The sequence below is a fragment of the Globicephala melas genome, chromosome 7, assembly GCF_963455315.2.
Source record: "Globicephala melas chromosome 7, mGloMel1.2, whole genome shotgun sequence".
In the NCBI taxonomy this organism is placed as follows: domain Eukaryota; kingdom Metazoa; phylum Chordata; class Mammalia; order Artiodactyla; family Delphinidae; genus Globicephala; species Globicephala melas.
Window position 1 is genome coordinate 101,531,661 of NC_083320.1, and position 16,908 is coordinate 101,548,568.

General features: G+C 42.5%; 1 protein-coding gene across 1 annotated transcript; it reads left to right on the forward strand.

Annotated features, from left to right (window-relative positions):
• Positions 1–227: 227 nt before the first annotated feature.
• On the forward strand, positions 228–16,691 carry DDX18 (DEAD-box helicase 18). Its single transcript, XM_030840458.3, has 14 exons — positions 228–408; positions 1,892–2,332; positions 4,843–4,983; positions 6,439–6,574; positions 6,932–7,032; positions 7,153–7,352; positions 7,446–7,560; positions 9,719–9,858; positions 10,601–10,762; positions 11,094–11,246; positions 11,855–11,968; positions 13,386–13,442; positions 13,766–13,943; positions 14,994–16,691. The coding sequence occupies exons 1-14, from the start codon at positions 324–326 to the stop codon at positions 15,134–15,136; spliced, it is 2,166 nt and encodes a 721-aa protein (XP_030696318.1). The 5' UTR covers positions 228–323; the 3' UTR covers positions 15,137–16,691.
• The last annotated feature ends 217 nt before the right edge of the window (positions 16,692–16,908 follow it).

A 16,908-nucleotide genomic window follows, 5' to 3' on the forward strand; every position in this document is an offset into this window, starting at 1 on the left:
CCACTTCCCCGGGAGAAGCTCAAACTACCACATGTCCCCAGTGCTCTGCTGGCTCGGCCACAATGCGAAGGAACACAGCGCAGGGCCAGTCCTACGTTCCCCTAGAGGCCGCTGCAGAGAATCCGTTCTCCAAGGGTAAGACGGCGCACGCGCCCGGAAGCATTTCCGCTCCGGACCCACTTCCGCTCCGCCGACCGCGAGCGCTCCTGTGACGTATTTCCGGCTGGCTGAACTGAGCTCGGGTGGCCGGAAAGGAGGTAACGTCACCGGGGAGAGCAGAGAAGCCGGGTGTAGCGCCGCCGAGAAGGCACTTCACCGGCAACATGTCTCATTTACCGATGAAACTTTTACGCAAGAAGATCGAGAAGCGGAACCTCAAATTGCGACAGCGAAACCTAAAGCTCCAGGGTGAGATGCGCTGAGCTTCGCGGCGGCCTGGGTTGCGGAGGGAGCCAGCACGTGGTCCGTGGCGCTCTGCGGCGGCCGCGGGGCCGAGCGGCGCTGGTGGGGAGGCCTTGCGGCCCCGATGTAGCGCTGGCAGCGTCCCCACAGAGCGCGCGTGCTTGCGGAGCGTGGAAAGGCAGGCCGGGGCGGCCTCCCGTCAGGCCCCGCGCAGATGCCGACTCTCCGCGTGGCCCCAGATCTGCCGTTTCTGAGCAGCAGTTTGTCCTTACAGAGTTCGGGCAGGAGGCTTCTAAGAGTTCGTTTCCAGCCTGCCCCACTTCCACCCTCCCTTTCTGACTTCCTCACCACCTCTAGGGTCATCCCCAACCCCCGTTTCCAATCAGTCACGTGGAACTTTCTCACCTCCCCGCATCTTCCTTTCACATCATTTGTCTCGTGTCTCTGTCGCTTCAGAACAAGCTGGGTGTCGCACTTCACAGAACATTCCTGATACCCTTGCCTTCCCCTACCCACCTGCCCTCTGTTTCGACTCTTGAAGAACTTCATCATTTTCAGCTCCCAAAGTGACTTTTTGCATATATCATACGCATGTGCGTAATCTCGTGCCCTGTCTTCCTGTCACCACTAACTTTAGGTTATAAATTTCTTAAGAGCTTCTACGTATTTGCATCCTTAAAGACTTCCATGAAAGGCATTTTACCTGAATGTCACTTTTCTTTACGTACCTCATTTGCAGTCCTAACTTCCTGACAGTGGGTCAGACATCCTGAAGTTATGTTAACCTTTTTTGGTCCTGTGTAATACAGAAGCCCCCTAGGGCAGTGTTGGAGGCATAATGCCTTACACTAGCTGGTTTTCTGCAGAGATCAGTTGATTGAAAGAAATCCTGGAGGAGAGAAGAGGTGTGTGGGTTTTAGGAATAATGTTTTTGAAGTTCCCTTATATTTCCATTTCCTATAGAGTAACAAAGCGTTGCTAACTACTTCTTAGTTAAAGGTAACAGATGATGGTGCTTTTTCTGTATATAAACAGGAACTTTTGTAAAGACAGTCTTAGGCGTTTATATATGATAAATATCAAGACAAATAAGTGGTTACATCAACAGAATTTTCAACTCACTGATGTCTAGGAAAGTATATTTGTCAGATACCTAATATTAGAATGTATATTTTGTAAGTAACATTGGCCCCATCTGTTTATTTAACCTCACTGAAGTTTTCCTGGTCCAGACTTTTAACGCCTTATGGACAGAGACGTGGTTTTTTAAGTTAAAAAATCAGTGTGGCTTTTCCTTTTTTTTTTTTTTTAATTTATTTGTCTTGCAGTAGAACACTGTAAAATTGGAAGTTGTCTTAATATACATGACAGGAAAGTAAAAACTAAATCATTTCAGTCCTGGAAGCCATGACATTTCTCATTTGGGATACCAGTGTTTCTAAGTAAACCTTTCCTTCTTTGTCAATATGTGTGTTCTGTTTTTAAACAGGGGCCTCAGCTGTGAACTTGTCAGAAACTCAAAATGGAGATGTGTCAGAAAGAGCAGTGGGAGGTGGAAAAATTAAAAAGTCCCTAAAACAGTCTGTGAATGTGGGCTTGTCAGAAACCCAAAATGGAGACATCTCTGAAGAAGCAGTAGTAGGTGGAAAAGTTAAAAAATTCCTAAAACAGTCTATGAATGCAGGCTGGTCAGAAGCCCAAAATGGAGACTTACCTAAAGAAACAGTGGAAAATGTAAAAGTTAAAAAATCCTCCAAGAAAAATGGAGACTTACCTAAAGAAACAGTGGAAAATGTAAAAGTTAAAAAATCCTCCAAGAAATCTACCACGCTGTCCAATGGGGAAGCAGCAATACAGTCTCCCAATTCAGAATCAAAAAAGAAGAAGAAGAAGAAGAAAAAGAGAAAAATAGTGGATGATGCTGGGCCTGGTATGTATTGTCGTTGAACTTAAGCTATTCAGGTTTTCAAGTTATCATTCTGCTTTTCCTCTCTTCTTCTTATGTCCACATGACATGCAAGACTCCTCTGTACTTACTGGCATAGGAGAAACTAGCCTGGTAGCTAAAGCAAACATTGAGGGGGCCGGAGGGGACTGCAGTTTAACGTTTCTCAAAATACTGCTCTTCTTGGGCAGTTAACTATCTGAGCTTTTTATGATAAACAGAACGTACTATGACATAGTATTGGGCTGGCCAGAAAGTTCATTCGGGTTTTTCCATAAGATCTTATGGGAAATATTTTAGGTTTACCTGTTTCCAAAGAGAATTGTGGAATTACTGACACTAAAGAAATCTGGGCTGGTAGTAGAATCTGTCTTGGGTCTTTATGTGTCAAGGACTTTGCATTAGCGATTCTTTTCATTTACATCTTTTTTGCCCCATTCCTTTTTCCTACAATAAATTCCTGCCTTTGAAAGGCAACTTAGTGATAATTTGGATATGCAAAGTGTATAAAATAGCAGTTAGGAAACTTCTGAATAAATGGAACGTTAATTTCCAAGTGAGTAGAATGGCCAGGACTGGGGAGGCAGGGCTATTTTCTTTTGCAAGATTCTTGGATTGAATAAGCTTAGGTGAAAGAATAGGCATTTTAATTGAAATGTGAGCAAGCAGAGATTTCAAGACAAGATGGAACAGGTGTCGGCAGACTATTCAGCCTTCTGCCTATTTTTGCAAATAAAGCTTAATTGGAGCACTGAGATGCCCATTTTTTTACTTGGCCTTTGTGGTGATAGAGACCATATGGCCTGCAAAGCCTAAAATATTTACAGTCTGGCCCTTTATAGAAGTTTGCAGGCACTTGTGTTAGCATATCCTATTCATCTTTTGTCTGAAATAAAGGTTTCATTTAGAAAGACACTTTGAATTTTCCAAACATGCATGGCTGTCTTTTTACTACCTACAGGCTATAATACATTCGTAAGTTATGAGAAATCGTTTAAACAAAAAGTGAAATAAGATAGAGAAAAGCATGAGGATTAGATATTACAGTTTTGATTTAAAGTGAGTGTAATCCTATTCTAAAATGATTAGTGCCCTTAGGATTCTTGTTCTGAGTATGCCTAAGGAAGTGATATTATTTCTTCTCTCAAGCATTGAATCACAGGGCTGGGAGTTTAAATCCTATTGGTAACCGTTAAGAACTGTTTTAAGGAAAACAGAAGTAATAAGCCTTGAAGACCAGCTGATAATATCCATGGCCTTTGAACGTGTGGGTCCTGCAGTGTTGACCATTTCCCAGAAGGGTGGTAGTAAGGTCCAAGGAAGAGGCCAGTCCTGGGCTACAAAGAGTCTGAGTTCTGGTTTAGGTCAATTCTGTTCTAACTAGCATCACTTACTGCCATAAACTTGTAAAAGCCCAGCATGGTAGTTAACCCATTTGGCCCAGAGTGGAACATTTAAGATCATGATGGGAGGTAAGACTGCAAAGGTAGTTTAAGGGACTATGTTACGAAAGTTGTGGATGTAGAAATGAAAAGCCAGGAGGCCTTCCCTCTCCTCCCCTCACCACTTACATTCAAGGAACAGGCCAGTTTCTATCGCCCAGCTAAGTAGATTGTTGCTCTTGCTTTGCTGTCTGCCTCTAGTAACATGAAGAGCCTTTTGTGTTTCTGTTCCCCTTTAAAACAAAATTAGCTTTTATAGAAAATTTGTGTTTAATGGCATAGGAGGAAAAACCGGTGCTTGTTACAAGTTATTTTAAAAAACGTTAATGACTTGCCCTTGTTTTTTTTCTCAGTAAAGTTTATAGAACTGGGTGTGATTAACATACTTAAATTGTTTAGTTCAGCTTATAAAAAATTTCTTGCTCACTTAAGATGGTATAATACATAAGTAGTAAGTCAGACAGAGAAAGAAATATTATATGATATCACATATATGTGGAATCTGAAAAATAGTACAAATGAACTTACAAAACAGAAACAGACTCACAGACAGAAAACAAGCTTATGGTTACCAAAGGTGATGCGGGGTGGATAAATTGGGAATATGGGGTTAACAGATGCATGCTACCATATATAAAACAAAGAACAAGGTTTTACTGTATAGCACAGGGAACTGTATTCAATATGATGAAAAAGAATTTTTTAAAAAGAATGTCAATATATACATATATGTATGTAGAACTGAATCACTTTGCTATATACCTGAAACCAACACAATATTGTAAATCAACTATACTTCAGTAAAAGAATATGTATTAAGAAGCCTAAAAAATAAAGTGTGTTGGCAAATCTGTGTGTCCCACTGGGTTTTTTAATATAGCCAGATTTTTTAATCAGGAAAAAGAGATTCTTAGCAAATTAAAACTGAAAATATGTTAAGCTTTTGAAAATATGCCTTTTTGCATCACACGTCTTTTATTTTATGGTCTCATCTGGTATTCTTATTTTAAGAAAAAAATTTGGGGGGGGGGCGGTTTGTCCTTTAATCCAAAGATTCCAAAAAAGCAAAAACTGAAGACAAAGGAGACTCTGAAGATGGTGCCCAGGCTCCTGAAGAAACAGAGAACAGTGTGGAGAAGCCAGACAATGAGGACGATGACAGCATGGTACCCAGCCTGCCCCTGGGACTGACAGGTAGCTATCAACGTTTTCCAGATAGATCTTCTCTAAAATGGCATGCCTCCTTGGATTATAGTATTTAAAGGTTCAGTTGTGGCATTTAATTTACCTGGAAAAAATAAGTATTGACAAGAAATGGTTTTATATCTAACTATTGCTTTTTATCATCCACGTTGTGTGCCTTAGTTCTTGTTGTTTCTTTCTCTATTTTTCCCTTTTCTTTATTTCTAACACTAAATATTTTGACATGCACACGAATAGTTCTTGGGGTCCTCTGTTCCTTTGGTTTGTCACTTTCTAAAGCTCACTCCATGTTGTAGGAAAATCATTGGCCCGGAAGTCTGGAGCCCAGAGGTTCAATACTGGCTCCATTACTAAAAGAGAAGGGTGAAATTAACCTTATTGAGGGGCTTGTGCCAGAGTCACCTCCTGTAGCCTCTATTTCTGTACCTGTAAAGTCAAGCGTTTAGGCTAGAATCAGTTGATCCCAACCAGAAATGTCTAGCAGTTGCTTGGGTTGTTTGGTTTGGGTTTTTTGTTTATTAAAATAATTGAGGCCCAGCACCCAATCTCCATAATCAAAATTGCAAAGGTTTTGGCAGTGGTTCTCAAACAGGGTAATTTTACCTCCCAGGTAGGGTGACCAGCTCATCCCAGTTTTCCCATTCAAAGTCCTGCATCCCTTAAACCTCTGTCCCAGGCAAACCATGAGGGTTGGCCACCAATATGTTTGGTTGTCAGAACTGGGGGCAGGCTACAGGCATCCAGTAGGTAGAGGTCAGTGATGCTGCAGGACATCCTATAATGCATAGGACAGCCTCTCACAACAAAAAATTATCCATCCCAAAATGTCAGTGGTGTCAAGGTTGCCAAAACTTGGGTTATAGCCAGGGCACGTGTGGGGCGGGGAGCTCCCGGGTGATCCTGATGCCTCCCCCTGCTGGAGAACCACAGCACACCTGATATATGGGTACAGTCTAACCATCTGTGGCTACATCTGACTCTTCTCAGTTGTCTTTCTGGAGTGAGTTACTATTTTGATTGATTTCGTATTCAGTTTTTATTACACTGAATGCTTTCACTTTTTATTTCACATTTCTTAAACATTTCATTTCTCTCTGAACTCTCCCCCTGCAAACCACCCCCGTCTCTCCCCTCTCCCCTTCCCGCCACCTTGGCATTTTCATTTCATACAAGTCCCTTGACTGTACCACCTCTCCGTCTGTTATTTTGTTACAGTATAGGCTCTGGACTTTACATCACACGGCCATTAGCAGTGGAGAAACTTCAAAGGTATAAGGTTTTTTTATAGGAATGGTTGGGGTTTATTCTCTTCTTATTGGAAGAAGCTCTTCTAAGCTTGACACCAACCCAGTAATGTTTTCAATCAGCAAAACTAATTTAGGAAGCTAGCAATATTAAGTATTAAGAAAAGATAAATTTGCTAATGATAAACTGTCTTCTCTTTAGGAGCTTTTGAGGATACTTCGTTTGATTCTCTGACTAATCTTGTCAATGAGAACACTCTGAAGGCAATAAAAGAAATGGGCTTTACAAACATGACTGAAATTCAGCATAAAAGTATCAGACCACTTCTGGAAGGCAGGTATGATTAACATTGAGGTTTGGGTATTAGTGCTATTTTTAGTGCTAGTAGTTTGGAAAGAAAATACCAGTATGTTCTATTGATCTTGCACCGTGTTGGGTAACATACCCAACCTTCGTTAAAGGCTTTAGCTTCTTTACTGATGTTTGGAGAAAATTGTTCACTTCTCTTTTTAGCACAATTCTTATTTTTGAGTTAAGTATTTATAACCCACATGATTGATTTCAGTGATAGAGAAGGTGGGGACTTTTTTCTTGTTATGATCCAGCCTCAGTGCCTAAAACATGTGTGATAGTACATGGTACTTGTTGAATGAGTAGACTAAATGTCTCTCTCGTTTTCCTTTTTATTTTTTAGGGATCTTCTGGCAGCTGCAAAAACAGGCAGTGGCAAAACCCTGGCATTTCTCATTCCTGCAGTCGAACTCATTGTTAAGTTAAGGTTCATGCCCAGGAATGGTAAGTCTGTGGTCCCATTGATTCTGCCAGTATCCCATTGGAAGTCTATTGTAGCTATTGGTGGACTCCTGGTGATAACTACAGTTTGACTTTCACTGGATATCCTGTTTTGCTTTTTAGGAACAGGAGTCCTTATTCTCTCACCTACTAGGGAACTGGCCATGCAGACTTTTGGTGTCCTTAAGGAACTGATGACACACCATGTTCACACGTATGGGTTAATAATGGGTGGCAGTAACAGATCTGCTGAAGCACAGAAGCTTGCCAATGGGATCAACGTCATTGTGGCCACACCAGGCCGTCTCCTGGACCATATGCAGGTAAGAGAACACTATTTTGTGGTCCCCATCTTTTGTCTGTGTGAAACATAAACTTGACAGCTAACAGTTTTTCTTTGTCCTTTGTCTTGTCAGAATACACCAGGGTTTATGTATAAAAACCTACAGTGTCTGGTTATTGATGAAGCTGATCGTATCTTGGATGTTGGGTTTGAAGAAGAATTAAAGCAAATTATTAAACTTCTGCCAAGTAAGTAGGTAGCATCTGCATGTGGTTTGCCGAGTAGCTGTTGGAAGTAGATGAGAGTTTTTCCTGTATGAAAACTACTAATGTCAGAATTTTAACTTAGCAAGTGAAGTGGTTGTGCCTGTCACCCTCAGATGTAGTTTGCAACATAAGCATCACTCTCACTAGTGACTTAATGCAGTGGTTTTGCCATTTGAGAGGCTGCCATGCAAGTTGAACAGTCCTAACGTACGTCTTGTTCCCGTCCGTCCCCGCCACCCCATCTCACATCTCCTGGGTAGCCATTGACTTGCTGCTTTCTGTGTTATGTTTGAGTGGTACATACCTTGGTTATAGTACTTGAAACATTGTAAACTGCTTATATCTATAAAAACACCATAGTTCAGTACATTATACAATTGTTTTTTTAATACTTCATTGAGGTATAATTAACATAATAATCTGTACATATTTTAAATGTATGATTTGATACATTTTTGGCCTGTTTGCACCTCGAAACCATCACGACAGTCAATACAGTGAACATTTCCATAACCCTCAAAACTTTCTTTGTGCCTTTGTAATCCCTCCCTCTCACCGTCACCTGCTTCCAACAGCTGCCATGCACCTCTCTCACAGGTGACTATTGATCTGCTTCCTGTCACTGTAGATCAGTTTGCATTTTCCAGGGATTCATATGAATTCATATGCAGTGTAACTCTTTTTGTCTGGTTTCTTGTGCTCAGCAAATCCTTCTGTGATTCGTCTGTGCCGTTACACATATCAGTAGTTCTTTGCCTTATTCCTCAGTGGCGTTCTAGTGTATAAATATGCCGCAACCTGTTTATCCATTTAACTGTTGATGGACGACTGTGTTGTTAACGGTTTCAGTCTACTACAAATAAAGTTGCTATGAACATCCATCTACAGCTCTTTTTGTGGGCATATATCTCCTTTTCTGTTGGGTGATTACCTAGGAATGGAGTGGCTGGTGTATGTTTAACTTGTACCAATTTACATCCCCATCAGCAGTGTATGGAATTTCCAGTTCCTCCTGTTAAATCTTGAAATTAGGTAGTGTTAACCGTCCAACTTTGTTCATTTTCAAAATTGTTTTGGCTGGTCTTGTCCTTGGCATTTCTATATGCATGTTAGAATCAGTTGGTTAATCTCTGGGGATCTTGGGATTGTACTGAATATTGATCATTGGTGGAAGACAATGTTGAGTCATTCAACACGTGAATGAGGTAGATCTTCGTTTATTAGCTCCCTAATTTCTCTCAGCAGTGTTTCAGAGTTCAGTGTACAGGTTTTTTCATATCTTGGTGAGATAAAGTTTTCCACTTAATTGTTTTCTTGCCTGATTGAGCTGGCCAGAACCTCCAGTATAATCCTGAATAGAACTGGCAAGAGAAGACATCTTTGTCTTACTCCTGATCTTAGGTGGGAAAGCATTCAGTCTTTCACCATTAAGTATGATGTTAGCTGTAGATGCTCTAGATCTGTATGCCCTATGTCAGACTGAGGGTGATCCCTTTTGTTCCTAGTTTGCTGAGGTTTTTCTTAAATCAGAAATAAATGTTAAATTCTGACAGATGTTTTTTCTGTGTCTGTTGCAATGATCAGGTGTTTTTTCTTTAGTCTGTTAATATGGTAAATTATATTGGTTAATTTTCAACTGTTAACCAACCCTGCGTTCCGAGAATAAACCCCACTTGGTCATGGTGCATTATCCTTTATATATATTTCTGGATTCCCTTTGCTAAAACTTTGTAAAAAGTATGAGTTGGGAAGTAAGCTCTCTTCAGTGTCCTGGAGAGTTTATGAAATATTGATAATATTTCTTAAGTGTTTGATAGACTTCAACAGCAGAGGCCATTGGGGCTGGAGTCTTCTTTACATGAAGATTTTAACTATAATTTCCTTAATAGATACAAGGCTATTCAGGTTTTCTGTTTCTTCTTGAGCAAGCTTTAGCAGTTTCTTTTTCAAGGAAGCTATCCATTTCATCTTAGTTGTCAAATGTCTAGACATAAAGTTGTCCATGGTGTTCCTTTCTTACTATTTATAGTGATACCATGTCTCTCATTTCTGATAGTTCCATTGAGAGCGTTTTTAGTTGTGAAGCAGTTCTAAAGGTTCCCTGAAGGATCTGGGTTATGTTTATGTGGGTGTGTTTCAGCCCGCAGACAGACCATGCTCTTTTCTGCCACACAAACCCGGAAAGTTGAAGACCTGGCAAGGATTTCTCTGAAAAAGGAGCCCTTGTATGTTGGTGTTGATGACGATAAGGCTCATGCAACCGTGGATGGTCTTGAGCAGGTACTTCTTGTCAATACCTTCAATTTTAAGGATCGTTGGTGTTTCCTTGCAAGTGTTTGGAGGATCGTCTAGGAAGCAAATGGGTTAATGAACTAAATATATCACTGCCAATTTTAGATGAGTAAAAAACATTTCGCTGTTTAATCATCTCTTGTGCTAAGATGGGAGGTGAGTTAGTTACAAGGCAGAGAGGCTGGATTCAGGCGCCTTGCTGTGGAAATGAGGTGACAGAGATCCAGACTAGGTTGATTAAAAATAGAGCTGTAAGGTTGAGTCTTTTGATGAATGATATGTTTCCTGTAACACTTTAGCTTAAAAACCTTTCATTGGTGGTTTAGTTTTTAAAAATATATTCACCCAGCTTTGTTATCGTGTTTAGGACAGTGTGGTTATTTGAGATCTTGCTGTTAAGGACCTTCTAAAAATGAATCATTGATACACTTTGAGGGTTCTAGTTAATAGAGGTATTGGTATATTATGATTACAAGAACTTAATAACCAGTAATCTCAGAAATATGGAAAGTATTTAGTATCCAGTGATTGTGGCCAATAAAAGGAGTCAATAGTTAAAATTAGTCTTATTTTAGGAATGCGTTATAATGAAGGCAGTAATTTTGCTGTAGGTGAGGCATAACAGTGTATATGCTGTATTAATCTGTGCTCTCCATCAAATTATATTAGTTCATGAAGCTGGAAACGTCCTTTTGATTATTTTGTGTCTGTTCACTTGAACCTCTCCTAGGGATATGTTGTCTGTCCTTCCGAAAAGAGATTCCTCCTACTCTTTACATTCCTTAAGAAGAACCGGAAGAAGAAACTAATGGTCTTCTTTTCATCCTGTAAGTCCGTGAAATACCACTATGAGTTGCTGAACTACATCGATTTGCCTGTCTTGGCCATTCATGTAAGTGATTATGATGAATTTATTAAAAACAGTGTACACTTACCGGGTTGTATAGACCGTGGGGATTGAGGTACTGCTCTCTCCTCCAGACATCGTTCTAAGTAGTTTGGGCAGTAGTGGGTGGCTGATCCTGTGTGGAGGGAGCTTTGCTGGGGGTGGAGGGGCGGGGACCAGAAAGGAGGAGAGGATGCCGTCCCTTGAGGAAATAGGACAGGTTATGGACTTGAAATAAAGCAGGGTAATAGTTCCACAGTTCGGGGATTCTACATCGAGACCTCCCACAAACAACTTCAACTTTTCTGTTCCAATGGATGTTTTGTTTTGATTCTAGGGAAGGCAGAAACAAAATAAGCGTACGACCACATTCTTCCAGTTCTGCAATGCAGATTCGGGGATCTTGTTGTGTACAGACGTGGCAGCTAGAGGGCTGGATATTCCTGAAGTGGACTGGATTGTTCAGTATGACCCTCCGGATGACCCCAAGGTTCCCTGAGAAATTCCACATTCCACAGAATATCCCTTTAATGTGCAGTGACTGCAGTATTTCTCTGATGCTGATAGTGTTTAGGGCTTTTGCAGGACCCAAAGAGGGTGTGTGCAAGGAGATTTGAGAGGTGTCCGTGGGACTTAAGTTAGGATCTGTTAAGAGCAGTAGATGTCAGAAGGAAATAAAATTTGCTTACAGAGATACCATTCTTTAGCATATGTAGTAAAATAAGTTTTATTGGGTATTTCAACAAACAATAGATTATATAAATTATCAGCCAGCATTTAAATACGTTTCCCAAAGCCCTTTTGAAGTTGAAGCACACTTAATAGTCATTTGATTAGATCATAGAATTAATGTGAATGTTCTGTCTAGCTTTCCTTGGCCCCGGGCATTACCTCTGTGGGGATGCTCCCTGCAGAAGGAATGGGGGACTAGCTTTGGGGAGCATGGTCACAGGCTGTGTGACGCCACTAGGCGGAGGTGGGCACTGTCTCACTGCTGGCACACTGCCGTCCACTACCGTGCGAGTTCTGGATGTGCAGATCGCCACGGGTTGCCATGGAAACCAGTGTATTACCTCAGGTTTTCTCTCTCCGCCAAAGGAATACATTCATCGTGTGGGTAGAACAGCCAGAGGCCTGAACGGCAGAGGGCATGCCTTGCTCATTTTGCGCCCTGAAGAGTTGGGTTTCCTTCGCTACTTGAAGCAATCCAAGGTAAAGACCTTCACTTGGACAACCTTAAGCTGGGGACAGAGTCCTCTCGAGAGGAATTCGTTACCGGGGCACGTGGCCTTAAGCACCATTTCTAGGTGTGTCCGAGGAGTCCTGCGTCGTTGCCATGCTGTTCGGACAGTTGTTACAGCAGTTTAGCAGATGAGATTTATGTGGGTCGCCCCCAGGAGATGTGAGCAGAAAACTCTCCTCGAGGCCCCGTTCTTGAGCTCCGTGTCGCGCAGGGTGCATGCAGTCCCCAGTCTCCACTCATCCCCCCAGCCGTGTTTGAAACCTCTTCCACTCCTTGTGAGTGAGCTCCCCCACACCGGTCATCTCTGCTCCCCTGCTGCAGCCTTTCTCCACGTGTCTTCACCCTGGTGTCTGCACCTCGCCCGAGGCCAAGGGAACCCATTCCTTCCTACCTCTTCCTCCCTCAGGCCCTTATTCATTGACTCAGTCCTTCCCTGGCAGTTAGCTCTTTACCATCTTAAGTGACTGACCAAAGAAATAACTTCAACCCTAAACCCGCTCTCCTATCACTAGGTCCAGCATGGCTACTGCCTGTCGCCTTTCCTCAGTCTGCCGTTTTGAAAAGTGGGTTATATTTCAACTTCTCTGATTTTGGTCTCCAGTCCGCCCTAATCGGGCTTTGGCCTCTCTCTTGCCAGGTCGTGAGAATGCTTGTCGGGCCTCTTCACTGGCACCGTGTCGCCTGGTGGATTGTCCTTCCCCCACTGCCCCCATCGTGGAGCAGTTCCTAGGGATTGCCATCAGCCCTTGCACTTTTTCTCCAGATGCCTGTTTCCTGGCTCTCAGATAGCCTCTGCTTCCGCTAGCTGCTGTGTCCTCTGGGAGGCCCTGCCCTCCTTCATGTCCCCCAGCACGGGTGCTCGACAAGTTGTCTCGTCACTTACCTGTCTCCACCCAAGGCTGCAGGCTCCCTGATGGCAGGGCCCATGATTTGGGCAGCTGTTCTTTTCCCCCAGCATCTAGCACCGGTCTTGCACTTTCCCAGTCATCTAATAAGTTAGAACTGCTAAGAAATATCCTTCCTGTAGGAGTTTGTGATCATTGTGACCTAGTCACAGGGCAGTGTGGTGTTGGAGAGAAGGGCTAGTGGTTCCTTCAGCTAGAAGCTTCAAGCTGCTTCATCACGTTGCATCCACAGAGATCTTTGTTTAGAGAAAAGGGCTTCAGTGATTTATTGCCCCTGCCAGTTTCTCGCCTTTTCTTTCAAGAGGGTTCCATAGCATGATTCCTGTGCAGTGAACAGTGGGAAGGTAAGCCTTTCCCATTGGCACTGGGGGACAAGCAGATGTCTGGCCCATGGGATCCCACAGGCCTGTCCCCTTTCAGTGCCTGACGAGCTGCAGCAGAGCCATCCTGCTTTACTCATCTGCGTGCTTTTGTTTTCTAGGTTCCATTAAGTGAATTTGAGTTTTCCTGGTCCAAAATTTCTGACATTCAGTCTCAGGTATGCAGGGCAGAGGGGGAGGAAGGGTCTTCCCAGAATCACCTTTGTAGTGTCTCATTGACAGTCGTTGTACTCTGAGTCTCCCTTTTCATAAAGTGAGAAGTTTGGACTGAGTGATTGTTTCGGTGTCTTGTTGTGCTGGTGACCACATTCCAGAGCTCTTTACGTTGTTTCAGTCCGTATCTTACAATAATTTTGTCATTATTCTTAACTGCAGCCTGATTTTGCAGGTATTACAGAGCTTGGAGCAAGTGTATTGGAACAAATGTTTTATATGACGTGCTTTTTTATTTCATTAAAAGCAACATTTCTTTCTGTTTCAGCTTGAAAAACTGATTGAAAAGAACTACTTCCTTCATAAGTCAGCCCAGGAAGCGTATAAGTCATACATTCGAGCGTATGATTCCCATTCGCTGAAACAGATCTTTAATGTTAATAACTTAAACTTGCCTCAGGTTGCTCTGTCATTTGGTTTCAAGGTGCCTCCTTTTGTTGACTTGAGTATCCTTTTCTTTGTGGTTATGAATTCGTCCAGGCATTAAGGGACAGAAGCTTGACCGGGGGCCTTGGGGCTTAGCACTTGGGTTGGTGTGTCTGCTCTGGCCGAGGCCTGCAGGGCCCAGGCCTTCAAGCTGGTCACTGACCTCTTGTCAGTGCTCACATGGGGTGGGCAGGGGTTAACTGTCAGGGTGGAGACTACAGAAGCGAGACAGTTCATGGCTTTCAAAAAGACATCAGAATTTGAGTGGCAGACGGAGCAGGGGGAGTTGTATGTTCTGGGGAGAAGCTCAGAGGGGCAGGGCTTGGCGTTTGTGTGGCTTCACTATACAGGGTACACAGAGGAGCGGGATACCTTGAAGAAGCTGAAGACAAGATGGAACCTCTCAGAGGGCTCTTATCCTCTCAGTCATTGAAGCATTTCATGCAAGGAAATTGCAAGACCAGTGAAAGAAAATAAGTGCTACTCAAGATAAAAGGCAAAGGGAACACGTCCAGTTGCTTCTGTTACGATATGTAATATGTGTTTTATTACACATTTTCAACAGAAGAAACAGCCAGCTAGAGTGAGGCCTGCTCGTTAACACTGTGGTAGAAACTCCCAAGGGGACTTGGAGGACCACAGTTTGGGTGGCCGTCCGCATCGTGAGCATCGAGTGAATGTCTGCTGTTGTGAACACATGTTGAGTCCCCTTGTGACAGGAAGAGCAACTCCACTCGGTCAGGCACCTCTGAATCAGCTCCCAACAGAGGTGAAAGTCATTTTGTTTTGACACTGGGAGTATTTCTTAATGTGTTCCTATACACTTAGCGATTTACCTCTTCGGCTTCGCTGCGTGGAAAAATAACAAGTATTGCACTGGGCTAAACATCTGCCCTGCTAGTTTTAGTCCAGTCACGTGGCCACTCCTGGTTGTCTGGAATGTTTGCGTGTGTTTGTGGCCTGGGGAGGGGTGGTGGGGCCCCTGGGGTACAGCTGGCTGGTTCTTCTGCAGACGGTAGACTGGAGTCCTTGTCTTTGTGTTGCTTGATTTCCTTAACGTCCCCCTTTAGACGTGAACAGCAATGACGGCAAACTTAAAAAAAGGGGTGGCGGCGGTGGCTTCGGCTACCAGAAAGCCAGAAAAGTCGAGAAGTCCAAGATCTTCAAGCACATAAGCAAGAAACCATCTGACGGCAGGCAGTTCTCTCACTGAAGACACGCCTTTGTCCTGAAATGGATTTTTTTTTCTTGCTCTAACAAAGGAATTGTTGCTGTAGGATTTGGGACTCATCTAACAAGGGTGTGAATTGACTTGGGGCGCTGGCACTGATATTTCCAGTGGGTCTCTTTGGGGATATAAAACAGTTCAGTATTTCTTGATTGGCCAAGGACAGAGCAAGGGCTCTTCTTAGTCTTTGTGATGATAGAATGTTTTTAAGTTTAAACCTTTTTTTCCCAAACCTGGTTACTGTTCTAGTGTAATTCTTTTGGTACCTTTCCTTCCTGGTGTCTGAAGACTTGTATGGCTTAGGGTGCTGTGTCAGCCTGCCAGACAGGGCAGGTGACACTGGACAGCTGCAGTTATCTCAGTTTATTTTTTTAGTTTTGGTTGTTTCTTGGACCTTTAGTTGTTTCTTGGACCTTACTTCAGTAGTTTTCTGACCCCCTACTGAAAATGCTGCCACGTAAAAGGGCAGAGGGCTTTGGGAAATACCTAAGAAGCACCTCCGGTTAAAGGTGACATTGTTTTTTTTATATGTGGGATTTTAAAACAATGATCCTTTCTCCATTTCACTTTTTTAAGAGGAAGAAGTACGGGTTGTCATTGTTACTTGAGTAAAGTGCCCCAGCGGTCCTGACGTGGAGGGTAGGGCGGGGATGGGATCTGAGAGTTTTGAGCCTCATTTACAGGTGTAATAATACTCTGCTGTTCTCCATTTGGTAACTTAGCAGACTTTTTTTTCTTTAAGGCACAGAGAATGGTGACACTCCTCAGTCAAACTTGTTTGTTTGAAGTGGTTTGGAGTTTGGTGAGCCCTTCCAACTCTTCCTAAGTACTTAGAAGGCAGAGCATCTTTTTGAGAAAAATTGCCTCTTTCAGATCCATGAAAGAAAAATAGATTTATGGTGAAATTGAAAACGAACATACATCAGAATGAGCAACGAAGTCAGTGGTTTAGTCAGATGGGGTCATTTGTTGTAGGAACTTTTGATTTCTGGTGTGTTTTATGTTTTATTTTTAGTGTGTCTTGTAACTACAGAATGGTTATTACATTTTGTAGCTATTTAAAACCAAAGTTGCTAGCATCATTTTGCTGTTGTACCAGTTCTTATTCATAGATTCCTATTAAATATAAGTATCAAATGTAGCAGAAACAGTGGTAAACAGCACTGCAGTAGGAAAAGGAAAGAATGATATACTTACTGTTCCACACCTGGGCCCGACCACTGTCCCCCTAGCTAGACATGTCCTGGGTTTCAGACCTTGATTGCTGGACTTCTGGCATTTAATAACTGTTTCTCTTTCCAGTAACTATTCTTTTTTGTTTCAGAAATAATCATGTTTCAGAAAGTACACAAAAGCAAAGAGAAGAATATTTAATCCCTGAACAGAAGTAAATACTGCCAATATTTTGATACATAACCCTCCAGTGTTTTGTATACATACTTTTTTTTTAATCAAAGGTGAAGTAAGTCATCCTTACCCACTATTTGTAACCATCTTGTTTCATAACATTATTTTCCTGTCATTAAATAATTACATCAACTTTGTGTCTCATTTATTACTATGCGTTAACCTTGCCTGGTCTGCCTGGATTTGAGTTCTGAATACCTGCGTGCCCCACACTGGCTCTCCTTGTCTCAATGTGTCTAGTGCCTGTTTTGTCATTTGTGAGAAGAGTATATAAACGGAAGGTGGAAAGATTGTTCTTACTGTGATAACGGCTTACTTCAGGACTTGCTGGGAGTCCTGTGTGAAATTCT

Bases quoted from the DNA above. Each gene is read 5' to 3' on its own strand.
- DDX18 (XM_030840458.3), top strand. From the start codon at position 324: ATGTCTCATTTACCGATGAAACTTTTACGCAAGAAGATCGAGAAGCGG. The intron at 9,859-10,600 runs GTACTTCTTGTC...AACCTCTCCTAG, and splicing joins CCGTGGATGGTCTTGAGCAG to GGATATGTTGTCTGTCCTTC. The intron at 13,944-14,993 runs GTATCCTTTTCT...GTCCCCCTTTAG, and splicing joins GCCTCCTTTTGTTGACTTGA to ACGTGAACAGCAATGACGGC.